The 25745-nt window shown below is 39.1% G+C and overlaps 1 protein-coding gene across 1 annotated transcript; it reads right to left on the reverse strand.

Moving 5' to 3' along the window:
* Nucleotides 1–20491: 20491 nt before the first annotated feature.
* LOC145089797 (uncharacterized) lies at nt 20492–21032 on the reverse strand. Its single transcript, XM_079028192.1, has 2 exons — nt 20879–21032; nt 20492–20811 (listed from the first exon to the last, which is right to left on the reverse strand). Exons 1-2 carry the CDS (start codon nt 21030–21032, stop codon nt 20492–20494), a joined length of 474 nt encoding a protein of 157 aa, XP_078884318.1.
* Nucleotides 21033–25745: the final 4713 nt, after the last annotated feature.

Genomic DNA, 25745 nt, shown 5'->3' on the forward strand with positions numbered 1-25745 from the left:
CACCCTATAAATAGATGTTGAGGGTTGCCGAGTTTTGGTGCTCCATTGTTCCCTTTCTCTCGCGTTTTTACCTCGTTTTGCGTGCAAGAAATTCCCTGAAGCCCCAGTATCATTCTCGAGACCCAAAGCAAGTCCCGAAGCCCGAAGATCCCAAGAAGTGAAATTCCCGAGCCGAAGCTCTGCCCGCGAGAAGCCCGGTTTTTGTGAAGATCTCCCGGTTTCACCGAAGAATACTACTTCTACAAGCCGTAGTACTGTCCGATCATCTTCTGATCAAGTGAGTGTATAGTTACTTTCTTCTAACACATAAATATAAAGTATTAGCTATGAAATACGTGCTATGTGTTATATATTATTTGTCTATTTGAGATGGGCTTGGAATTGATGTTTTTATATGGGTGTTAAATGATTTAAACTATATATCTATTTTATATCTACAAATATGTTGGGTAGAACATGGGTAGATGAAATAGTGGCGACTATGGAGTTAGCGCCAAACCCTGGTGACTATGGAGTTAGCGCCTATTGTACAAACCCTGGTGACTATGGAGTTAGCACCTATTGTATAAACCCTGGTGACTATGGAGTTAGCGCCTATTGTATAAACCTTGATGACTATGGAGTTAGCGCCTGTTGTATAAACCTTGGTGACTATGGAGTTAGTGCCTATTGAGTAAACCCTTGCGACGATGTGACTTCGTGCCTATACCTCAGGCCAATCCTTAAGAATGAAGGATAGATGATTCTTAGGATAGATCCTTAAGATAAATGGAGATAATGGGGGATGGGTAATTGGGTTGATTGTTTGATGATTAAATATAATAATTATATTATTGTGGGTTGAAAACCCTATATGCTCGTTAGGCTCCCAAGCCTGACCTACTCAGTTTTCTTTACATTACAGGTAATGGCACAAGAGTATAAGTTGGTGGACTTGACGAGAGATTTTGGATTATAGATCAGTAGTTATAAATAACTGTTGTAAGGTCTATTTTATATTATTTATGTTTTTGGTCTGTATCGAAATATGACATCCCGAGGTTTTATTATTTAATAAAAATACATCCTCTTTGAGAAATGTTTTGATAAATGGTTATCACATTTTGTTTTTGGGACAAATTCCGCAACTGTTTTCTTTAAATGATAACTCTGATTTTAAAACAAAGCATAAACAAACCGGTCTTTTCTGGCCGTGAAATTGGGGATGTCACGTAACACCCGATTGCTGGTACGTATTTAAATTCAAGTAACTCCATGTTTTGCTCTGGGACTCGGTGAGTTGGAGGCCCAACTCGTCGAGTAGACTCGACTTTTGATCGGGGGGTTAAGTGACCTACTCGACAAGTCGGGAGACCGACTCGGCGAGTAGGACTGTCTGGATTTAAACAACTTATAACGCCCCAACCCAGCCCCCATCGTCCCTCCCAACCCAGAGAAAACCCTAACTCGAACCCTAAGCCTTTATTGTGTGTTCTTGAGCTTATTGGTACCTTTTTGTGTGTTTTTAAAGTTGGAAGGAGGAAGGAAGCTTGGGAGTTCAAGTAGAAGCAAGAAGATCCAGAGGTTCTGCTCCATTCTCAGCTCATTCAAGGTAAAAAGCTGGAACCTTGACCATCTATCTCTTAGATCTTGATTTGGGGTTATTCCTACCCTTTTTATGAGTTTAGAGAAGCCATAATCAGATTTTGTGTGTGTGCTTGAAGTTTCACTTCAGATCTGGAACTATTAGGGGTCCTTACGACATAAAGGTGCCAATGTTGTTGCCATAAGCACCCCATGCATCTTGTAGACTTCTTTTTATGGTCTTTTGAGACAAAAACCCCATGCATGGACGTCAAGATTGGAACTTTACATATGAAAAGGACCTTAGGAGGTCAGATCTATGGTTTTGATGCATTAAGAGCCATTATAATCGACTGTATAGTTTTGATCATAGAGGTATTCGACGAGTCTCTTGGGTGACTTGGCGAGTCGAGTCTCATTTTTTCCCCAATGTCTTCTGGAAGTGGTTTTTGGTTGAGTGTTGGGGACACTCAGCCAGTTAGGGGGTTTGTGTGGGACTTGAAGATCAAAGGACTCAAAGAGTCTAACGATGAACTCGACGAGTTCAAGACAATGTCCCAACCACATGAAGATGGACTCGAAGAGTTTAAGGAGAACTCGGCGAGTCATAGACTAAAGTCATTCATGCGGATGAAGATGGAATCGACGAGTCCAATGATGAACTCGTGAGTCTGTTGAAGAAGGTCCTGATGTTTGGTTGAAGGAGAACTCATCGAGCTCTTGCTAGACTCGATGAGTAGGGACAAGGTTGTAGCATTTCATGGACATGGGGACTCGATGATTTAGTGGGCCAAATCGATGAGTCGAGTCAACCAGATGTTGACTTTAACTAGATGATTGACCAATGACCAAGGTGTTGACCGTGACTTTGTCTTGGACTGGAGTTGACCCTTGTAAGGGTTATGAGTATGGATTGATAAGTTAGAAAAGTTGTAGTGTAGGGATTGAGGATTCGAGGAGAGTTGGTTTTCATACCGAGATCAGTGCAGACACTACACGAATTTGAGGTGAGTTTCCTCCTAGTAGGAGTGTGTCTACGACCACAATGCCTGCCCACAAGTAAGAGTGTTGGATAGATGATTGTCTTTGTGATAATTATCTAGTGTTGATATGTGATATGATTATTGTGCCTGGTATGAGTCTTGTGCTTGATATGTTTACTGTGCTTGATATGTGCTAGCAGTAGTAAGGGTGAAATAGTCCCCGATTACTGGTTGAAAGTTACCGAAGGGGAGGGTAGCTCCCAGTTACCGGTTGCAAGATACCGAAGGGGAGGTTAGCTCCCGGTTACCGGTTGAAAGATACTGAAGAGGAGTCCAACTCCTGGCTATGCTCGACAGTTACTGGTTGAAAGATACCGAGGATTATGCATTGTTTGGTATGGGTATGATGGGGGGAACTCACTAAGCTTTGTGCTTACAGTTTTTAGTTTTGGTTTCAGGTACCTCTTCATCTAAAGCGAAGGAACCGGCAGGGTAGTAGCGCATCACACCTATACACATGACTTTCCACATTTGAGATACCTGGGATTGTACTCTGACATTTTGTTGTTTGATGTCATGGTTTTCAAGACTTGTGATTTTTATTTGATGTTTTGAAACGATAACAATGATGTTTTCCGTGAACTATTTTATTAAGTAACATATAAAAAAAATTTGGGTCTCGATTTTGGGATGTTACAAGTTGGTATCAGAGCCTTGGTTTGAGGGATTCAGACACACCTTCGGGGGTGTCTGGACTCAAATCGAGGGCTTTAAGGATTTTTACAAGAAAATGATTTTCCTAAACTTAAAAATAAGGAGTTTTGAGAAAGAACAAGGTGTTTGATGCTTGCGACCGGCCGAACTCAAGTAAGTTTTCCCCAAGATACCCATACCTGTTACGTTATGTCACATGATATGATTATGAGAATTGCATGCTAGATTAGGGCTAAGGATCTAGGAAGGATGCCTTGTATGCCTGCTATGTTATTATGAGAACTGCATGCTAGATTAGGGCTAAGGATCTAGGAAGGATGCCTTATATGCCTATCGTATGTGACATCCCCGAAAATCACGGCCAGAAAAGACCGATTTTGTTTATGCTTTTTTTTAAATCAGAGTACTGCTTTTAATAAAAATGTTGTGGAATTTGTTCCCAGAAAAACATGATGAAATAAGTTATTAAAACATTTTTGAGGAAACGTATTTTATTCATTTTAAAACGTTTTGGGATGTCATCGTTAATACAGAAACATAAGCATAAACAGAAATTACATTTATTTACACTAGTGATCTACATCTCTTTAAATCGCTCAGTGTAATGTGACTTCGTATCAACACCTGTGATATAAATAAACTGAGTGGGTCAGGTTGGGAAACCTGGTGAGCACATAGGGTTTTCAACCCACAATAATATAATTATTATTTTTAAACATCAAACAATCAACCCAATTACCCATTCCCGTTATCCTCACATTACGTCCCTAAAACATCTAACACAAGGGACCTAGTCTAAGGACTATCATTGGGATGGACACTATTGCTAAGGGGATTCCTTGGCAATGAAAGTCCTAAAAGCAACCATGTGGGGGATGGAGTATACCTGGTGAGCACACAGTTCACACAGGTCGAATAAACACACAGTTCGAATAAACACCTATAGGTTGCGAGCCTGCTAGTGTTCCACTGGGTTGTCTAGAATAGTCCGTGGTCGTCATCTATACTCCGCTAGATGATTGGATCATCAATAACATCTATAACGAGGCCTCTCATTATTTTATTTTGTCACACAGCAACTATTACATCTACCCATGTTTTACCCAACACATTTTGTAGATATAAAATACATATACAGTTTAAATCATTGGAAACATATATAAAATGTTCATCCAACATAGATAGCAAGTATTCAGATAATATGCACACATGGCACGTAATTTATATAAAATACTTCATATCTATGTGTAAGCTGAAAGTAACTATGCACTCACCTGAAAGGTGGTGACTCCGCACTTGGACAGCGCTTCGATACTCTTAAAACGATTTTCCTTCGATAAAACCTAGTACCAATACCGCTAGGGTTTAGTCTAACGATAACCGCGACAAATTAATTAGTCTGACTATTATTAAGCGTTAATAACACTCAATATAACTCATAATAATAACCCAAATAATTATTTTAAGGACCTAATAACATTCCTATAATTATTTGAAAGCTATATAAAAAAATTGCGTAAGCGTAGCACACTTACAACGAATTTTATTGAAAACCGGAACTTAATTGGAGCAGCGTTTCGAAACCGAATGACACTTTTTCTCAGGACTCCGGGAGCCTCGGGGCTTCCCTCGGGAGCTAGGGATTTTATCTAGGGCTTAGGGGTGGTTGGGAGCTAGATAGAGAAAGTATTTTAGAGAGAGAAGGAGATTTGATGTGAAAATGAAGGCTGCCCTCGCAGCTATTTATAGGCTGCTGGCTTCGGACTACGCTGGGTGTAGCCTTCGGTTACGCTGGGCGTAACTCCGGATAAGATTGCTAGCCTCGGTCCAGCTGTCTCGCACTCATCTCAGAAGGATCAGACCGAAGTTACACAGGGCGTAACTTCTTCGTACGCGGGGCGTAATAGCGAGGGTGACGCGTCAAGATCCAAAGCGAAGCCTTGGTCAGCAAGCAACGACTGAGATTTGGCCACGTCATCTCAGTTCGCAATTTTCCTTCTCGACTTCTAAAAATTATAACTTTCGCATACGAGCTCCGTTTTTAATGTTATTTATATCCACGCGAAGGTGGGAATGTACTCTACAACTTTCGTTTAGACATCGTCGGCTAATTCTGGCTCGATTTTAAATTTTATATTATTAATAGGCCGGGACAGGATTGGTCCGTTAAATCCTCATAACTTCTTCATCCGACATCCGTTTTCTCCCATCTTTTTCTCATTACGCTACTTTTAACGAGATCTTCGATTCTCGTTTAGTTCGTGTCGGCTAAAAATCACTTGATCTAATATTCGAATTTCGGGCTGTACACTGCTAATCCAAAACTTCGAAAAATCATAACTTCTTCATATGAAGTCAGATTTGGGTGTTCTTTTTATCGATGTTCTTAGTTTAACATATTCTATGACTTTCATTTAGATCGCTAAGGCTAAATCTCGCTCTATCGTAAATTCACTATTTACGCTTCCCGGTGTCGTGCCGGTTCCGACGCGAAACTTCGACGGGTCATAACTTCTTCGTTATAACTCGGATTTCGGCGTTCTTTATATGTACGGAAACCTTGTGACATATTCTACAACTTGGTTAAGATTATTTATTCTAAATAATCTTTTGTCAAAAAGTCGTTTTCGACTCCTATTGCCTCTAATTGACTAGCCCGGATTTGCGGGCGTTACATCATAGGAGCTTAGTGAGCTATATGCTAGGGCTGTTCAGTCATCAATAGGATAGCCTGATTAGGTTATGTCTGGTTTGGTTACTCGATGGACGAATGTTGTTTGATTTATGCTTATAGGGGTTCTAGCTAGCCTTAACTAACTAGAGAGCAAATATGTGATAGTATTTGCAAGCTAGTTAGGGAAGGATGGTAGGGACTCTTTGTGTAACTGATGGAGGGGAGTAGGTCGGAGAGTGCCCTAGCTCAAGCCTAGGATGAGATTAGTTGGAAATCAGTGTTGGTAGAAGGGACTTGGTGAAGTTGAAGCAATCCTTGAGGAAAGTACGGATAGATGTGGTAGGTAGTATGGGCCCGTACTACTGAAAGCAGAAGATCCATACTCGAGTCAAGGAGGGCTAAGACAAAATTAGGGAACTTGGGAAGTGTGGGACCTCTCGAGAGTATGTATGACCGTGGCGTTTACATGTTTTATTTCAGAATGGTGATTGCGCGTCATGGAGCAAGCGGTTCAGGGTCTGGATCAGGTTTAGGATCAGGCTCGGGTGCGGGGTCCGAGCAAGTCGATGATGGTTTACGCGATTTCATCGCATCGGAGATCATGAAGGGTATCCTTGAGGCGACCCCGATCATTTTCAGGTCGTTCAAGGGGGATCATTAAGCTGATGGAGGATCGACTACGGATATTCAGGAGTGACTTGGCGTCCAGCCAGTCCAGGACGCACACATTGTCCTTCAAGGACTTCAGGGGGAGTGGTGCGCCATAATTTCATGGGGTAAAGGACCCCATTATGGCCAGGAGATGAATTGCAGACATCGAGTCTACACAGTTGACGAGCTTCTTCCCGGAGGGGTCGAAGGTCCGCTTTGCTATGGGTTGTTTGAGGGATCGAGCCAGAGATTGGTGGGAGTTAATGGGTGATTCACTAGGGCCCCCAACCATTGAGGCTATGACTTGGTCAGATTTTGTGACCAGGTTCAGGACTGAGTTTGCACCAGCTGTGGAGCTTCAACAGCTGGCCAGGGAGTTTCTTGATATGAGGCAGACTACTGAGACTGTGGCGGAGGTCACCGCCAACTTCTAGCAGAGGGCCTTATTGGTACCTTAATACGCAGGGGATGAGGAGATACGGAAGACCCACTATCATGATATGTTGAGGGCTGACATTCGGGAGCATGTCAGCTATTCTGCTTACCCGACCCTAGATTCCATGATTGCTAGGGCGAGGGAGATGGATATTGATTTAGAGCACCTCAGGAAGAGGAAAGCAGAGGCAAGGCAGGTTGCTGGGGTTTCAAGGAAGAAAACCAAGGGATTCGACGCTAGGTCGAAGGGCCAGCGTTAGGTCACACGAGGGAGTTTGCCGCACTGGGTCAGGATCAGGCTGCTATAAGTACGGCAAGACCGTGCATTTTGGCAGAGATTGTATTGCCCCTGCTCCCACTATTCAGACATCTATCTGATTTGCTTTCATTGCAATCAGAGGGGCCATGAAAATGCCAACTACCCCATGTTGATAGCACCAGCAGCGTCGCCAGCAGTGGCGCCAACTCCAGCGACTGCACGGGCTATGGATGGCCGGAAGGTCAAGTCGGAGGCTCTAGTGGTGAGGAACAGAGCTTTTCAGTTGACAGGCGAGGAGGCACACGTCGCGCTCGATGTGGTGACATGTATGATTTCTTCTTTATACTTTTATTATATGTCACTTATAATATTGATATGCCATGTTATATGTTTTGTTTAGGATCATTCCATGTGAACGGTATCCTAGTTCAAGTGTTGTTTGATTCGGGTGCTACTTGATCGTTTGTCTCTCTTGCGCTTAGCAAGAGGTTCCCTGAGTCTTTAGGCATGTTGGATTGCCCACTAAAGGTCGAGATTGCGGACGACCGGGCAGTACGAGCGTCAGAGGCTTTTAGAGATTGTGTTTTGAGGTTGTACGAGGAGCGCTACTTGGTATATTTGGTTCCCCTACTATTGCAGGGGAACAAGGTTATTATAGGGATGGATTAGTTGAGCCCCAATAGGGCAGTGATCGACTATTCGCAGCAGCTGGTTCAGATCAGGACCCCAGGTGGGGGAGAGTTGGTGATTCAGGGCGAGAGGCCACAACGCAGACCGACTTTATGTTCAACATCGAGGGCTAGGCACTACCTCCAACAGGGTTGTCCAGGGTATGTCGCCTATGTTATGGATACTCGGGAGATGGGTCAGGCGATGATGAGTGATGTGCCAGTGGTAGACTCGACGAGTAGGGACAAGGTTGTAGCTTTTCTGTAGCACCCGGTTCCTGGTACGTAAATCTTAATTGAGTATTTCCCTTCTTTTAGCCTTGGACTCGGCGAGTCATAGGTCCGACTCGCCGAGTGGACGCGGGACCCGGGACAAGTTTAGGTTAGCGACTCGGCGAGTCCATATCCTGGACTCGGCGAGTCACAGTTGTTGGATGAAACCCTAAGTTTCAGGGGTTTGCACCCTATTTAAACGACTTAACTGCCCCAAGCCAGCCCCCATTCACCCTTAGAGCCATGTATCCCTCGTTCTAAGCTGTTCCTTGAGAGTTTGAGGCTATTGTGTGTGTTTTTAAAGGTTTTGAAGGAGGAAGGAAGTAGATCCAGAAGAAGGGAAGCCATCCAGGCATTATTGTGTTCTTCCAGCAGTTCCTTTGAGGTATAACCCGTTTTCCCCATGATTCTATGCTTAATACTTCATTTGGGTCTTTCTTGGTCAAATCCCCAAGCTTGTATGTGCACTATATGTCGTAATAAGATGTTTGGCCTTTGGATCTAGGCAAGATTGAGCTCCAGGAGCTCAGATCTGTTAGCTTTATGGCCCCATGTTGCTTGTTAGCCCTAGATCTACCATTTTGAGACATTTTGAGCCCTAAAATCCATATTGGTGAATATCCACACGTAAAGTTGGAAACTTTACGTGTGATTCGTGTCCTAGAAGTCCAGATCTATGAATGGAATGGACTGGAATCGAGCAAATCCGTGTATTTAGTAGGTGCATGGCAACGACTCGGCGAGTCGTTCATATGACTCAGCGAGTCTGTTCGCGAGTCTCCGAGTTTGTCCCCTTTTCGTAATGTCGAGTGAGCAGTGAGTCACGGGGTGTGACTCAGTGAGTCGGAAGCTTAACCCATCTATGGAGGTACTCGGCGAGTCAATGCCCTGACTCAGCGAGTTCAAGGCAATCTCCTTAGATCAAGAACAGACTCGGTGAGTTGTTCATACAACTCGACGAGTCGCAGCATAAGTGTTCTTCGGATGAAGATGGACTCGAGGAGTTTTTCATACAACTCGGCGAGTCTTAGCATAAGTGTTCATCGGATGAAGATGAACTCGATGAGTTGTTCATACAACTCGGCGAGTAGGATGAAGGACTTGAATATTGGTTAAGAAGGCGAACCCGTCGAGTCGTCGCCTAACTCGACGGGTAGGATCGGGATTCAGGGAAGTCGTTTGGGTAGGGACTCGGCGAGTTGGAAAGCCAACTCGGCGAGTCGGGTCAACTGAAAGTTGAATCTGGCTTTGGCTTAAGGCAAGGTCAGGGGTAAAATGGTCATTTTACCCAAAGGTCAGCGAGCAGTGTTTGATTGAGTATATTGTGGGAATTGCAGCCGGAGGGTTTCCGGAGTAGCAGCAGCAGTAGTAGGTGATCAATTCCCACACAGACCAGCAACTATTTCGAGGTGAGTTTCCTTTCCAGTAGGAACGGGTCTAAGGCACCAAGGGCGACCCGCGTAGACGAGATGCTAGTACTAGAGTGTGGACCGAGCCCGTATCTCTGGGTTTAGTCAAGTATGATATATGTGTTAATATGATAGAGTTGCTTATACTTGTTGTCTGCATGATACTTGTATGTTATGGGTTAGCCGTTGAGTGTGGGCAGGGCCCGTATCTCTCCGAGGTTGGATTGTGGGCTAGGCCCGTATCTCCCAGATAGCGAAGTGTGGGCAGGGCCCGTATCTTCACAAGTGTGGGCGAGGCCCGTATCTCCCGGCTAGCGAAGTGTGGGCAGAGCCCGTATCTTCCCGAGTATGGGCAAGGCCCGTAACTCCTAGCTGAACATTGGTTGTTATATGTATGCATGGTATGGGGTATTATGGGGGAACTCACTAAGCTTTGTGCTTACAGTTTTCAGTTTTGGTTTCAGGTACCTCCTCAGCTAGGGGAAAGGAGCCGGCGCGGTAGCAACATGTCACACACACACACACACTCTCCGGTTTCCGCATTTACGAGCTTCACTGGGATTGATACTCTGATATTCTGATTAGTTGTATGTTTTGGTTTTTAGACATGGTTCACTTTATGTTATGGTTGATCAAACGATGTTTTTAGTTATTAATATTTTCTAAAGTAACGTTTTTAAACAAAAATTTTTGGATGTGAAAATTGGGTCGTTACATTTTCATGGATGTGGGGACTCGACGAGTTGGTGGGCCAACTCGGCGAGTCGAGTCAACCATATGTTGACTTTTACTAGATGATTAACCAATGACCAAGGTGTTGACCTTGACTTTGTCTTGGACTGGAGTTGACCCTTTTAAGGGTTACGAGTATGGATTGATAAGTTATAAAAGTTGTTGTGTAGGGATCAAGGATTCGAGGAGTTGGTTTTCATACCGAGATCAGTGCAGACACTACACAACTTTGAGGTGAGTTTCTTCCTAGTAGGAGTGGGTCTACGACCACAATGCCGACCCACAAGTAAGAGTGTTGGATAGATGATTGTCTTTGTGATAACTATCTAGTGTTGATATGTGATATGATTATTGTGTCTAGTATGATTATTATGCTTGATATGTTTACTGTGCTTGATATGTGCTAGCAGTAATAGGGGTGAAATTGTCCCCGATTACCGGTTGAAAGATACCGAAGGGGAGGGTAGCTCCCAGTTACCGGTTGCAAGATACCGATGGGGAGGTTAGTTCCCGGTTACCGGTTGAAAAATACCAAAGAGGAGTCCAGCTCTTGGCTATGCTCGAGAGTTTCCGGTTGAAAGATACCGAGGATTATGCATTGTTTGGTATGGGTATGATGGGGGAACTCACTAAGCTTTGTGCTTAAAGTTTTTAGTTTTGGTTTCAGGTACCTCTTAATCCAAGGGGAAGGAGCCGACAGGCTAGCAACGCATCACACATATACACATGACTTTCCGCATTTGAGATACCTTGGATTGTACTCTGACATTTTTCCATTTGATGTCATGGTTTTCAAGACTTGTGATTTTTATTTGATGTTTCGAAACAATAACAATGATGTTTTCTGTGAACTATTTTATTAAGTAATATATATATATATATATATATATATATATATATATATATATATATATATAATTGGGTCTCGATTTTGGGATGTTACACTGGTATTGTATGTTGATGACATACTTCTTACAGGAAACGACATTCCAACCTGGCAAGAGGTTAAGTCTTGGCTTGGAAAGTGTTTTACTATGAAGGATATGAGAGAGGCTGTTTATATTTTGGGGATAAGGATGTTGAGAGACATGAGTAAAAGACTAACTGGACTTAGTCAAATTACATACTTGGAAAAGGTGCTAAAGCGTTTTAGTATGGAGAATTCCAAGAAAGGAGAACTGCCTATACAGAGTAATACCAAACTGAGTAAGACTCAGAGCCCAAGTACTAATGCAGAGATACTAGAAATGAGTAGATTTCCATATGCTTCTGCAGTTGGATCTATCATTTATGTTATGACATGTACTCGCCCTGATTTGCTTTTTTGCTTTGAGCATGGTCAGTCGTTATCTGGGAAATCCAGGTAGAGCTTACTGGATATCAGTTAAGAATATTCTCAAGTATCTGTGAAGAACTAAGGAGTGGGTCCATATGCTTGGTGACATTGATACATTGAGAGTAACTGGGTATAGTGACGCCGACTTTCAAACAAATAGAGACAACTTCCATTCTCAATATGGCTGGGTGTTTACCCTAAATGGAGGAGCGGTAACATGAGATGGTGGAAGATTCTACATGTGAATTAGAGGACATAGTAGCAAGCGGAGCATCAAAGGAGGCTATTTGGTTGAAGAACTTCATCGGATACCTTGGAGTTGTTCCAGCCATTAAAGAGCCAATAGAAATTTTCTATGATAATGAAGGGGTGGTTGCTTTAACAAAGGAAGCAAGAGATCATGACAGATCAATACATATCGACAGAAAATACCATTTCATTAGACATAGAGTAGAAGAAGTTCCCCTCGTCGTAAATAGGGTATCATCATAAGAGAATCTTGCAGATCCCCTCACAAAGGGTCTGAGTAGGATCAAGCACGTTCAACACGCAAGGAGCATCGGTCTGAAAGATGATATTAGTTTTAGTAGTTAGATAGTTATTTTTGAAACTTGTAACAAAATTAATGTAATTGAATTTTGGTGATTAAATAATGGAGATTTATTTATGAGTTGGATTACTACCTTCTGTTTATTTTTTATTTTGGGTTTCATTTTGCATGTTTTACTTCCCAGATAATTGGATTATTCAAACATCTACAGTAGATCATACTTTTGGAATTAATTAGTGAATCAAGACTATCATGAATTGGATTGTAGATTGTCTAAAGAGTTTTAGACATATCGTTGGTATTCTTGCAGTGTTCATGAGTACTTTGAAATGGAGCTTTAAGTATTGGATTAACCCACACTTAGATAATTACTTCATGGAATGTATCATGATTAATTCTGAGATGATAATATCTTATAATCTTTCAGCAGAGATATATGAGTTGTAGTTTACAAGTTGGTTGTGCATTGATGATACGAAAACGCGTCAGTAACTTGATGTTATAAAACGTATTGGTGTGCATGATTTGATGAGTAAATGGTGCAAGCATATAAGTCAAAGTTTATCTGTTCCATTTTCCTTAACGGGAAAAGCAATATCTTTGGGCCCCTCGGTGATTTGGATTGATTTATAGTGTTGGGCCCGACCAAGACTTGATTGATGTGTTCGATTTGAAGTTCTATGTCATTACAAATCAAAAATCGGGAAACAAAGTATTGGACAATGAGATTGATTCTATTCCATGTCTTATGTCTATATGATATCTTGCAGAATGGAGGGTTATATGATCACTTATCTTAAGACATGTTACTAACTGGGTCAGAGTTCGACAACGGCTTTTGGTAGCTATAATTTGTTGATCAATTTGGAAGTTGTACTTGCAGTTATAATTATTAGACTTATCCAATTGGGAGACTGTTGTATTAGATGTCTAAACCCATAACTATAATTGGTATAAAATTGAATTGATAGTAACGCAGTCCTTTTGGGTTACCCTCAAAGTTGGCAATTGGATAAGATTATTTTGGAGAGAGCGAGAATGATTTATTATTTGATTAATAAATTGAAATATATAATTTGTTAATATATTATGAAAATAATATATTAATTAGAAATTATTATATTTGATTAATACTTAATCGAAAATTAATTGGAATTAATTTTGGGATTAATTGAATTAATCTATAGTGCAGGAGCTGTTTGACAATTTATTGATAGTTGAAGAAAAGGCTCTAGAACCTCCTTGTAAGAGGTTGGACGAAATCTTCTAGGAAGGACCTAGAATGTTCGTCCAAAGGCTCTTGGATGGAGGCTTGTGGGCTGCTTGGTCAATAAACAAAGGGATTAGGGTTTCCTCCCTTAAACCCTAGCTTTGGCTCTAAGCTACCACATCTATGTAAAGAACCTTGGCCTTCACAATTCTGGCACCTCTAACCCTAAGAAGACTTCTGACCGGAATTCTCCTTCACCCTTTCCATAATCCTTAGTTGCTAGCATTGGGTGTGAATCATCAGAGACACAACGCTTGTGGTGCTAGCTACCAAAGTTTTTAAGAAGAAGGGTTCAAGATTGTTTACAATAACAATCTAAAGGTTAGTTTTCTTATCTTATGAATTAGTTTGTTCATAGGAAAGTTTTTTATGCTACTGTTCATAGTATGTTGCTAATAGATGAAAGACATAGATCAAACTAAGTTGCATGTGCCCTAATCAATTGAATTCTTTTGATTGTTTTCCGCGTATGGCATTGAAGTTGTAACCTAGATTCCCCATCAATTTTGAAAAATGAAAACTACTTATTGTAATATTAAACTTGAATTTGATGTTTTGAATTTGAACAATGGTAGGTAGTTATTGTATCTCAATTGATATACTGCAAAGCGTTTGGATTTGTTAAAAATGCAGGAATGGTAATGTAAAGAATCTAAAAAAAAAAAAAAAAAAAAAAAACTAAAACTGTGGCTATCCTGACGATAAGTCGTCGCTATAGGTGTTTGATCAACAACTGTGAAAACCCTGTGGCGACGACAAGTCATCGCTATAGGTGGTATCTATACCGTCAACATGCCATCACTATAGATGTCACATATCCTGACGACATGTCGTCGCCACAAATAATTAATAAAACTTTATTTTTTTTTTCGAAAATATTCTCGATGAAACCTGTACAATCGAAAGGTCGTCGGAATAGGGGGTACCTATTCTGACGACACCAATGCTGGCGACGTTTTTGACCTATCCTGACATGCCTATGCCGACGACTCAGTTTCGACGACTTGTCATCAGTATACCCTATGCCAACGACCTGCCGTCAGTACAAAGTCAGAAATTGCCATCGCCATAGGGGGGTTAATGTTGTAGTGGAAACAAATAAAAGAGTTCAACAAAATACCTTTGATTAGATGAGGATATCATCTCAAATTAGATTTCTAATGAGAGAGAATATAGTAAGCTTGAAGATCATAAGCCTAAACTTGAGCGAGAGGAAAGACAGAAGCAAGATAGATGATGGTGAGAAACTAGGGTTCTCAATGGATGGGTCTAATAGAGTAGGGGAGAGAGATGCTCTGTAAATAACTAAAATACCCTCACGTGAGGGGCATGTGGAGTGAATTAACGGATGAGATTTAATATGTGTTATCTCCGGTGACCAAAACCACAATAAAACCTGCCGAAATAACGAAATTTGCAATTTTGAAACTACAATTACCAAAATCACACACACACACCAAAAAAAAAAAAAAAAAAAAAAAAAAAAAAAAAAAAAAAAAAAAAGACATATAGACCAAATTTGCAGTTTTCTCATTAATCTATTAATAGTTATGAAAAAAAATATAAAGGAAGTTATGCAACTTTGCAAATCAAGGCTTACCCCAACCAAAAGGAGTTAGATTAACATCTACGGTTTATATCTGTTTAACAAATAAGAAATATAACTGTTTGATAGTTTGAAAACAAAATATTGTGTTGCTTACAGTTGACTGGAAATATTGATGTTAATTATATAGCTGAGTGGTACTAAGCTAAGGCTTCCACAACGGGGGTTCAATAAGGTTGAATAGAATATTAAAGAGAGAAGGTGGAGTTGCATGCTCATTCAACCATCATAGGATTTATAGTGTAAAATTGTGGGGTTTTAAGAAATTTTGAGTTCTTTCTCCTAGTTGGCACTCCATTTAACTTATGGAGAGTTGAATAGATAGTGGATGCACTGATACACTAAGATCAACACATAAAAGATTAAAAGTGAACTTACAGTAAGGAGATTGATCACTTGTAGTCCGTTGGCTGAAGTGTAGGAGATTGATCACTTGGACTCCTTGTGCATGTATCTCGGCTACACCTGGTATATCTCCACCTATAAAGCATTTTGTTATTTTATAATAACCATATATTATAAAAAGTTATTGGTGTTCCAAACATTTCGTTAAAACATCAAGGATTTAAGTCCTACGATGGGAGATAAGACTCCGCCATATTAGACAAGGACGCTTGCTGCTTGCTTGATATGCTAATATGCTGTATATAAAGCCAGCGGCAAGTCATCCTTGGCTACTAAAACAGACTCTTTTCTTCATCGTAAACCTTCCCTCCGCATTCCTACTTATTTTCCTGTAATTCTATATCCTTAATTGGTGTTCAGATGATCACTATTTATAGGCCGCAGACAATCCATGCATGATGATCATGCTTATATTTACTTAAGTTCGGTCAAATTCTTTACAATTGTTTTCTTGCGCAAAAATTATATTCGCGTCTTATCAGGTGATTAGTGAATATATTCACTACTGATTGATTGATTCAACTCTAGCTAACAACCAGTTCGTCGGGATTCTTAATTATATATAGCATGCTAGATATTGAGTAATTTGATCAAAGTCATAACATTCTTATTCTTTGATCGATAGATACTTGCCTTTTCCATTGTTCTTGGTTCATGTGGTTTAATCGATATCCAGATTGTAGTATAGAGAACATCTTTATTCTTGTTTCTCGATGATAACAATTTACTCATGATTCTAAAATAATCTTGGCATCTACACAAGTCAAATGCTTGGAGAATCTGATTCTATGAGCAACTTGTAAAGCTGAGATACAATAGAGAACCAATTATCCACAATTGAGATTCTCGACATGTTGCAATCCATGATATGGATAGACTCATGCGAATCCATGCAATTCAACCATGGAAAATATATTCGGCTTGCTGTCAAAGGTCTAGCTAGTATACTTAATTTTGTATATATAGCTATTGTGTGTGTAAACAAAGAACATGTAGAATGTATTACGTATTGAAAGAAATAATGGAAGGGTGGTGTAAGGCGAAGTAAAGGGTCTTTCATGTCAGCCAAGGATGACTTGCCACCCATGTCCAATTTGTAGGGCTATGGTCATGATGTTCATGTATGCATATATATGATTAATCCCTGCATGGCAATGGGGTAAGTTGTTGAGGCTGAAAAGAAAGGTTCTTCATTCTCTCCTTAGACCTTTTCATTTCCTGTTTTCTTAAATTTAGCTAAAGTACTTCTTGTACTACGATCTTCTAAAGATAAACTAAAAGAAAACTTATCCCTATTGGTGTTGGTCGCAGAATTTGAATCTAAATACCATGAAGTTACATGTGTCATCATTCTACAACTTATAACAGTGCTGTTTTTAGACTTCTGTTTCATCTAAACCACGATTTAGTTTTTCCTTACATATTTAAGGGTTCATAGCTATTTTCAACAAAATTTTAAAAAGTCAGACGAAGATAAAAGAATAAATAAATAAATAAATTGTTTAATGAACTTGTTGTCGATCTTTACTAAAAATCATTTATGTGACCGATCGTATGCAAACTTTGTTGTGTGAAGATATAAAAACAAACTGAGCTGCTATTTTTATTCACTTGATATAATGAAAAACATGAGAATGTTGGTTGACTGTTGAGAATAGTGGCGTGTAATTAAATTGCATGAAACCGAACCAAAAATCGACAAACCATGACAAAAAGTTGAACCGTATTGAGAAAAGAACCGTCTAGTACTGCTTGGTTTTTGAAAAACCAAGTTCGTATGATTATTTTTGTTTTTTTTTTTAATAAAAGCTGATCAAATGTGAAGTAATGAGAGAAAAAATGAACGTTGTCTTTTTAAATATAACACTACTAGAAAATGAGGTAGCAGCGACGAAATATATTTGTAGCTAATCAGCAACGGATCTGCTAGGGATCAACGATGAAAATTACAATGCTCCTTAAACCCTAAATATGACTCAGTAGATATCGATAGACCCGTCGCTGATTTCTAGTTCCCTCCCATATTTTCGCTAATTTTAACTTCCCTCTCAATATTTCGGTTCCCCACATGCCTCCCTCCTGAATTCGCCACTGAAAACATCTTATCCTAATTTCAATCATCTATTCTCTTTCCCTAATTTCAACCCGCTACCCGTACCCCCAACGTCGCCGATTCTGGCCACCCCTACCCCAACATCTCCAATTTCCACCGCCACCATAGCTACTACAAGTAAATGATGTTGTGGAGGCGACCTTGGCGACGCATGTCATCTATACATACCCATTTGTGGCAACAATTTCTATATTTTGTCTAAACCCTAGAACGGAGAAATGAGTTTCAAAAATCCCGCACAGGTGAAGCAAGAAGCTACAAATTTTTTCCGTCTTACTCATTGAGTATAAATGGTAATTTGATTGCAACCATTAAATGATTGGTTTTTCTTCAAATTTCACATCTAAACTAGAGGTAAGAAGAAAATTTTTCTGTACTCCGTTTTCGTCTTTTTGATTTCTTAGTTCTCACTTAGTCTTTAGGTATAAATGATAAATCGATTGAATGATTGTTGAAGCAGATGTCCAGAACCAGTAAATCTGACTTCAAAATTCCAACATTCTGAATTTTGAGACTTGAGGTAAATTTTTATTAGTTTTTTAATATTTTGGAATTCTGATGTATGTGATTAGTGAAGTATGATGTTCTAGTGGATGACTTGATATGGCCATTGGTTATTTACTTAATTGTAGTACAATTCATATGTATGTTCTATTGAGAAATCCATTAGGTTCTGCAATAAATGATGCACAACTTCTTCTATGTCATAATCTATATCTCTTTTTATGAATCTTTGCTTGTAGTGATGGTGAAACTATTTATTTTGTGTTATGTGGTCCCTTTTATGCTATCATACGAGTTTATGACCTCCTTCTTACATTGATTGATAGTATTTGCTACTAGTGAAGACCAATTCTTTTTAGGGGAGGATTCACTTTGTGATGAACACCAACTGTTTGAGAAAATAACCCAATGAACGACCCATGCATGTGCATGTACTATATATTTTGGTTAACGGATTATGTGTTTTTGCATTATGTTTAAAGTATAAGGTGGAATGAAAGATCACATTTTTCAGAAATTATAGTATTACAAATTACAATTGCATGTATAATTTTCATTAATTCATTGTAGGTTGCTTATTTTTCAAATTTTATGTTGCATGTCTTACATGGGCTAAAACAAACATTTTGAAGGTTAGGGAGGAACTGTAAAAGGAAACTCTAGCATTACAAGTAGGATCCCTTATATACCAACTTCAAGGGCTTTGTACATGACGAGAATCTACAAGAAAGTTGTGGCTATTTTTGTGCTAAAGCATAAATTTGTGAAAGAATGAAATCTTCCACATATTCTTTTAAAAGAAATGTTAGTTTGTAATTGATTAATATATATGTACTGCTCATTTCATGTATCAATTTCTTGTCAAAATTGTAGGGTTTTAGACTAGAACTCGACGAGTTGGGGAGCTCCAACTCGTCGAGTAGAGATCAATTATGGGACGTGGGATTTAAGACCTACTCGACGAGTTGGAAGGCCCAACTCAACGAGTAGGCGCTGTAAAGGAGAACCCTAAATTTTAGGGTTGGCACCCTATATAAACTCCTTAAAACCTTAAGGCTGACCTTCCATCAGCCTCCAAACCCTAAGAACATCAGTGCTAAACCCTAATATCCATTTTCTCTCATATTGTGAGCTAGAATGACTTTTGGAGCTTGAGAAGAAGAAGATAGTGAGAAGAAGGAGAAGATCCAACAAACAAAGCCCTCACTCTTGAGCTTGACCATCTTGTGGACTATTGTAAGCACTCTAAGACTCGATTTTTATCTTAGAGTATGACTAGATCTTGAGTTTACTCTTCATTTCCTATCATTCTTGTTGATTGCATGCATGGGGTTCATAAAGTTTGCAACTTTATGAATCTCCAGGGCAAAATGGTCCCATAGTGGGTTGGATCTAGCTTTTGGTCAAGCATGTATGCCCAGGGCCGGTCCTAACGTATTTTGGGCCCTGGGCGAAGACAAAAAAGAGGCCTCTTATTATTTATTAAAAAAATTATATTGCCAAAAATATATTGGTTTTTAGGGGTGTTAGCTACATAAAAAACCAATTTAACTGTAAAGATGTGCAAAAAACAAATGACAAACCAAAAGCGAAAGTCAGACCAGACTGAAAACAACTGTTTTGTTTTTTATGTTTTAAAAAAGACCAATTTTTCGATTCGGTTAGCTTTTTATTCATATAAAAACCGAAAAAATAGAAAAGAGGAATACTTAAAATATACTATTTCATATATAATTTGATTGATTAAATATATTCAAAAATAAAATAACTAATATGTTTTTACATTATTTTGATTAACGCTTAATAAAATTTAGGATTCAATACTTGATTTTCAAACTATAAAAGTGTCTTTTACTAACAAACTAGATTATGACCTGCATAAAACGCGGAGAACATATAAAAATGTACATATAAAAGTATAAAAGAATGGACACTACAAAAAAAAATAAAGTAACAGAAACAAACTTAGCATTATTGGTAACATTGAATTGTCTAAAAAAATCAAACACCTAAATATCTATAATCGTTGAAGGATTTCTTTGTAGATATAATTTTTGTTTTATTATAGGATGGCCTTCCTCGTCATATATGATTAACTTCAATCCTTTTTCACTTGTGACACGAGAAACAAAAAACATATAACTGACAATGAGTGAAGACGGACATACGCAAGTATAATCCAACATTTGATAATTATTGTCATTGACTTCTGTTAATGGCCATAATAAAATAAACAACTATGGGGAATTGCCTCCACTAAAAACAGAATGAGATTCTTTTATTAGACGGAGTTAACTTCCTGCAAAGTATATAAGTAGTCTCATTGAAGAATCTAGCATATATGATTTAGGCTTCAATGATGTGTCTTCCAATCCTAACAATATGTAATCTAGTAACATTGCATAGTCCTTTGGTTTGCTCGATATTACGAAGAAACATGAGTAGAACACCTATTTTTAGTGTAAGTTTATCGTTGGAAATTCTAGATGCCTTAAAACCATTCAACACAACTGAAGAGTAGATTGATTCCTCAAAAAAATCCGGTAAGTCTATCTCACGTAAAGAATTTGAACTCATATATGTTTTCCCTTCATCTTTCATCAATCCTAAAATGTAGTCATTGGTAGCATCGAATTCTTCATTTGTAGGTACCAAAATATCTTTATCTTGAAAATATGATGGATCATTAAGATGGTTTTCAAATGATGGATACAATTGAATGAATATGCTCACCTGTAGAGCGAACAACAACGTCTTCTGGAAATTCAACTTCAGCTTCACCATCATTAGGGTCACCAACATTACCTTCACTAATTTTAAGAATCCAGTCATCAAATGATTTTGTCTCATCCAAATCATTAGTTAGACAACCAAACCGAAGCCTCATGTTTACGGTTAAACATAAAACTTTACATTTACGCCATAATTCAATAAGGGAAGCTAAACAATTTACGATATACCTAAATACTCAAATGCATATCAACTCGATAACATTAATTGAAAATGTTTAAGGTTTAATGTTAGAAGTTTGATGTACAATTTAGGAATTGATTTTAGATTTACTACAGTTCAAAGTTCATTGCCTGTTTTGGATGTTAACTCAAATTACACTGCTAATCTTAGTGGGGGTCACTAATATGGTTCATGGTCTGATCTTGGTCGATGTGATGTGTTCTTCTCAATCATGAAATCAATGTGAATAGTCCGCATACCATGTGCTAAGTAACACCTAAGTGAAGCATTTTAACACATTTAGAATAACATAAATCCATTACCTTGCATGGGATAGTTGGGCAGGGTCAATCAAATATTACATGAAGACCTTATTACAGTAAATTAAGAACATTAGGTTCTGAATATGCAACATTGTTTTGTATATTGATCATATTCTTTCTGGTAAAAAAATCCTTCAAAGGTTTCCTGATAATGATCATTAGAAAGTACAAAACATGTCAAATCACATTTTAGCATTATTACATAAGTTATTTCATATGCTATTTTGAGAGCATCTAAATGGTATATGTAACGCCCGGGTTTTCAGGGCTAAGCATTTTTGTTAATGTAATAGTCTAGGTCAAGTCTTGTAACTCTTTTTGAGTAATAAAGATGAAATATTTGAGTATTATGTGAATTATGTGTGTTTATGTGTTTATTATTTAATTATAAATGTATAATTAATAAAGAATAAAAATAAGCGTCAAAATTAAAGTATGAGATAAGCCCGATGTCTCTACATGAAGTTGTAGAATATGTCTCAAGGTTTCTGTACATATAAAGAACGCCGAAATCCGAGTTATAACAAAGAAGTTATGGCCCGTCGAAGTTTTACGGCAAAACCGGCACGGCACCGGGAAGCGTAAATAGTGAATTTACGATAGAGTGAGATTTAGCCTTATCAATCTAAACGAAAGTTGTAGAATATGTTAAACTAAGAACGTCGATAAAAAGAACGCCCAAATCTGACTTCGTATGAGGAAGTTATGATTTTTCTAAGATTCGGCTTAGCAGTGCACGGCCCGAAACTCGAATTTTTGTTCGAGCGGTTTTTGGCTTACGCGACCTAAATGAGAGTTGAAGATCTCATTAATAGGAACTCAACGGTAAAAAGATGGACAAAAACGGAGTTCGTATGAAGGAGTTATGAATTCTTCGCGGTCATTTAACAGTCTAAACGCCTCTTACTGTTAAATTTGAGATCGGTCGAGAATTAGCCGACGGAGTCTAAATGAAAGTTATAGATCTTGTTTTTACCTACGCGTGGAAAAAAAGAACGTCGAAAACGGAGCTCGTATGCGAAAGTTACGGGGTTTAGAAGTTGGCAGAGTGCTGCTGCAAAAGGGGTGACGTGGCTGAATATGGGCCAAGGCTTTCTCCCCAAGGAAAGCCATCAGATGATGACACGTGGCACTGACTCGGCGAGTCAGTGAACCGACTCGGCGATTCCGTCATGTAACGCCTGTGTTTCCGGGCTTGCCACTTTTGGCAATGTAATAGTCTAGGTTAACCTTTGTAACCCGTTTTGAAATAATAAGATTGTATTATTTGAGTATTATGTGTTTTGTGCTTAATTGCTTAATTATGTGGTTTGATTAATTAAGAATAAAAATAAGCGTCAAAATTTAAGTGTAAAATAAACTTAATATATTTGGTTAATGTTGTAGTAGTTGAAACGAGGTTTCCAAATATATATAGAACGCCCAAATCTGACTTCGTATGAGGAAGTTATGATTTATCGAAGTTCCGGCTTAGCGACATGCAGCCTGAAATACTCGATTTGAGATCGAGCGGTTTTTAGCCGAAGCAATCTAAATGAGAATCGAAGATCTCATTGTTGGTATTGAAGCGATAAAAAGTTAGGCGAGAACGGACGTCAAACGAAGAAGTTATGAATTTATAACGAAAGTTTCTGTCGCGGCCTATTAAAAATAATTAATAAAAATAAAGTCAAAATTAGCCGACGGAGTCTAAACGAAAGTCGTAGAGCGTGGTCTCACCTTTCCGTGGATATAAAGAACGTCGAAAACGGAGTTCGTATGAAGAAGTTATGAATTTCCGAAGTTTATTAATCATTTTGTATTTATATTTAATTCAAAATCGGAAGCCTTATCCGAAGCCGAGTCACCGGTGTGATCCGGAGTACGCCCCGCGTACGTGAGTACGCTATCGCGTACTCCGATAGTGTCGACACTTCGGATGACGCATGCAGTGACGATTTCGGACGCAGTACGCGCTGCGTACTGCAGTACGCCCCGCATACTCCGAGGCTCCAGCCTCTATATAAGGGATCCGAAGACAGCCATATTTCTTGTTCATTTCTTCTCTTCTCTCTAGTCTTTTGCATCGTTTTTCGTGCCGAAGATACCCCGAAGCCCTGGTATCATACTCTAGCCCCGAGGCAAGTCCTGAGACCCCGAAGATCCCGAGAAGTGCGGTTCCCGAGTCGAAGCTCTGCCCGCGAGAAGTTCGATTTTCGAGGAGATCTTCCAGATCTGCTGAGGAATACTACTTCTATAAGCCGTAGTGCTGTCGGATCATCTCCTGATCAAGTGAGTGTATACTAACTTTCTTAAACACAATAATAATACGAGTTTGGTTCGAGTGTATTAATTATATTGTTGTTTATAAGTGTGAGTGTGTAGTTATTTTCTTTCTAATACAATAATACGAAGTATTTTATATAAAAACACGTGCTATGTGTATATATTTGGTTGTGTTATGTGTGAATGTGTATTCACTCTCTTCTATCTTACAGATCTACTTATTTCTTTATGAAATATGTGTTATGTGTGTGTGTGCCTCATCTGTTTTGTGATATATGTGTTGATTAAAGCATGCTATACAGTTTTTCTTTAAACTGTGTATACAAATGTATATTTTTATCTACTAATATGTTGGGTAGAACATGGGTAGACAGTTGGTGTGTAATAAACAGATGAGAGGCCTCGTTGTTGTTTGATTGAGTCATCTAGCGGAGTTTAGATGACGACCACTGGCTATTCTAGACAATCTTGTGGAAACATTAGCAGGTTCGCCACCTGTAGGTGTTAATGAACTTGGGTGTTCATTCGCTGTACTCCATCCCCCTCATGGTTGCCTTATTTGACTTATATTGTTGAGGTACCCCTGAAGCATGTGTTGTCGCCCCGATGAAATATTCTTAGACTAGGTCCCTTATGTTAGTTGTTTTAGGGACATTAAAGTGAGAATAACGGGAATGGGTAATTGGGTTATTGTTGGTTGGTGAAAATTAAATATAATATTTATTGTGGGTTGAAAACCCTATATGCTCACCAGGCTCCCAAGCCTGACCCACTCAGTTTTAAATTGTATTACAGGAAGTGGCGGAAGGGCATGAGATGGATGAACCATCAAGTTGTTTTGTTTACAAGTCTGCATATGTTTATATTTGTTATATGACTTGTAATGTATTCGTTTATGCTTTTTGGTCTGTATCGGAACATGACACCCCGAGTTTTGATTATAAAGAAAATACATTTCTTTTATGAAATGCTTCGGTAAACATTGTTTTATCATGTTTTGTTTTTGGGAACAAATTCCGCAACTCTTTCAAATCAAAAGGATTTACTCTGAAAATATTTAAAAGCATAAATGAAAATCGGTCTTTTCTGGCCGAGATTTTGGGGATGGCACAGTTGGTATCAGAGCATTAGTTTAAGCGAACTAGGAATTTGTAGGATTTCTAGACTTAAACTTAGAATGCTAAGTGAAATTTTGAGATGTGTGTCTGTTGTGATTTAGACACGAGCACTAGTTTATTTTAGGAAAGTTGCCTAAAATGCTTTTATGTGCTAAATGTTATATGTTGCCATATATATGATATTATTTGTTCGGATCTATGGTCTGTTGCCGACCGGATCTAGAAACCTTATGTGTGTAGGATTCTAAGCGTACGTCTACGATATTAGAACTAGCATGTAAACGTTTCGGAGTGATAAGGATGATTTGAATATCTATCATGTTGAGGATCTAATTTCACCTTATTCGGTGTGTAGATCAAAATGGTGAGAACAAGAAGTGGAGTTGGAAATGCTGACGAAAACAGGAATCAACCACCAGTGATTGAGCCAATACCTGTCGTAGCAGCAGCACCTGAGCCAATAACCATGGCTGGTGTGCAATTGATGATTCAGACGATGTTGGATCGTCAGATGGATGAAACTAGACGGTTGCTTCAACAAAATCGTGAAGAACTGTCGATTCGTGTGGAAGAGCCTGAATTAAATGAAGGGCACTCGGAAGGTGGAAACTTCAGTGGGTCTGTTAGTCCAGCCAACCCACCGATAGTTAGGCAAGATAACCATGAAGGAAGGAATGATGGAATGGGATGCAAGTACAAGGACTTTTTGACTTGCAAACCATCGACCTTCAATGGAAAGGAGGATCCGATTGGGGTTATGGATTGGATCTCCGAAATGGAGCTAGCCTTCATGACTTGTGGCTGCAGAGGTAAGTTGCAAACTATCTATGCCGTGCGTCAATTCTGAGGTGGAGCCGTTCGTTGGTGGAACACTCTAGGGAAGACCTTAAGCCCTAATGAGCCACTGCAATTGACATGGGCAGAATTCTTGGTGCAGTTCAA

This window comes from Lactuca serriola, chromosome 2 (genome assembly GCF_051521515.1).
Source record: "Lactuca serriola cultivar US96UC23 chromosome 2, Lser_US96UC23_V15, whole genome shotgun sequence".
NCBI lineage: Eukaryota > Viridiplantae > Streptophyta > Magnoliopsida > Asterales > Asteraceae > Lactuca > Lactuca serriola.

Bases quoted from the DNA above. Each gene is read 5' to 3' on its own strand.
- LOC145089797 (XM_079028192.1), bottom strand. From the start codon at position 21,032: ATGAGGCTTCGGTTTGGTTGTCTAACTAATGATTTGGATGAGACAAAA. The intron at 20,812-20,878 runs GTGAGCATATTC...CATATTTTCAAG, and splicing joins CGTTGTTGTTCGCTCTACAG to ATAAAGATATTTTGGTACCT.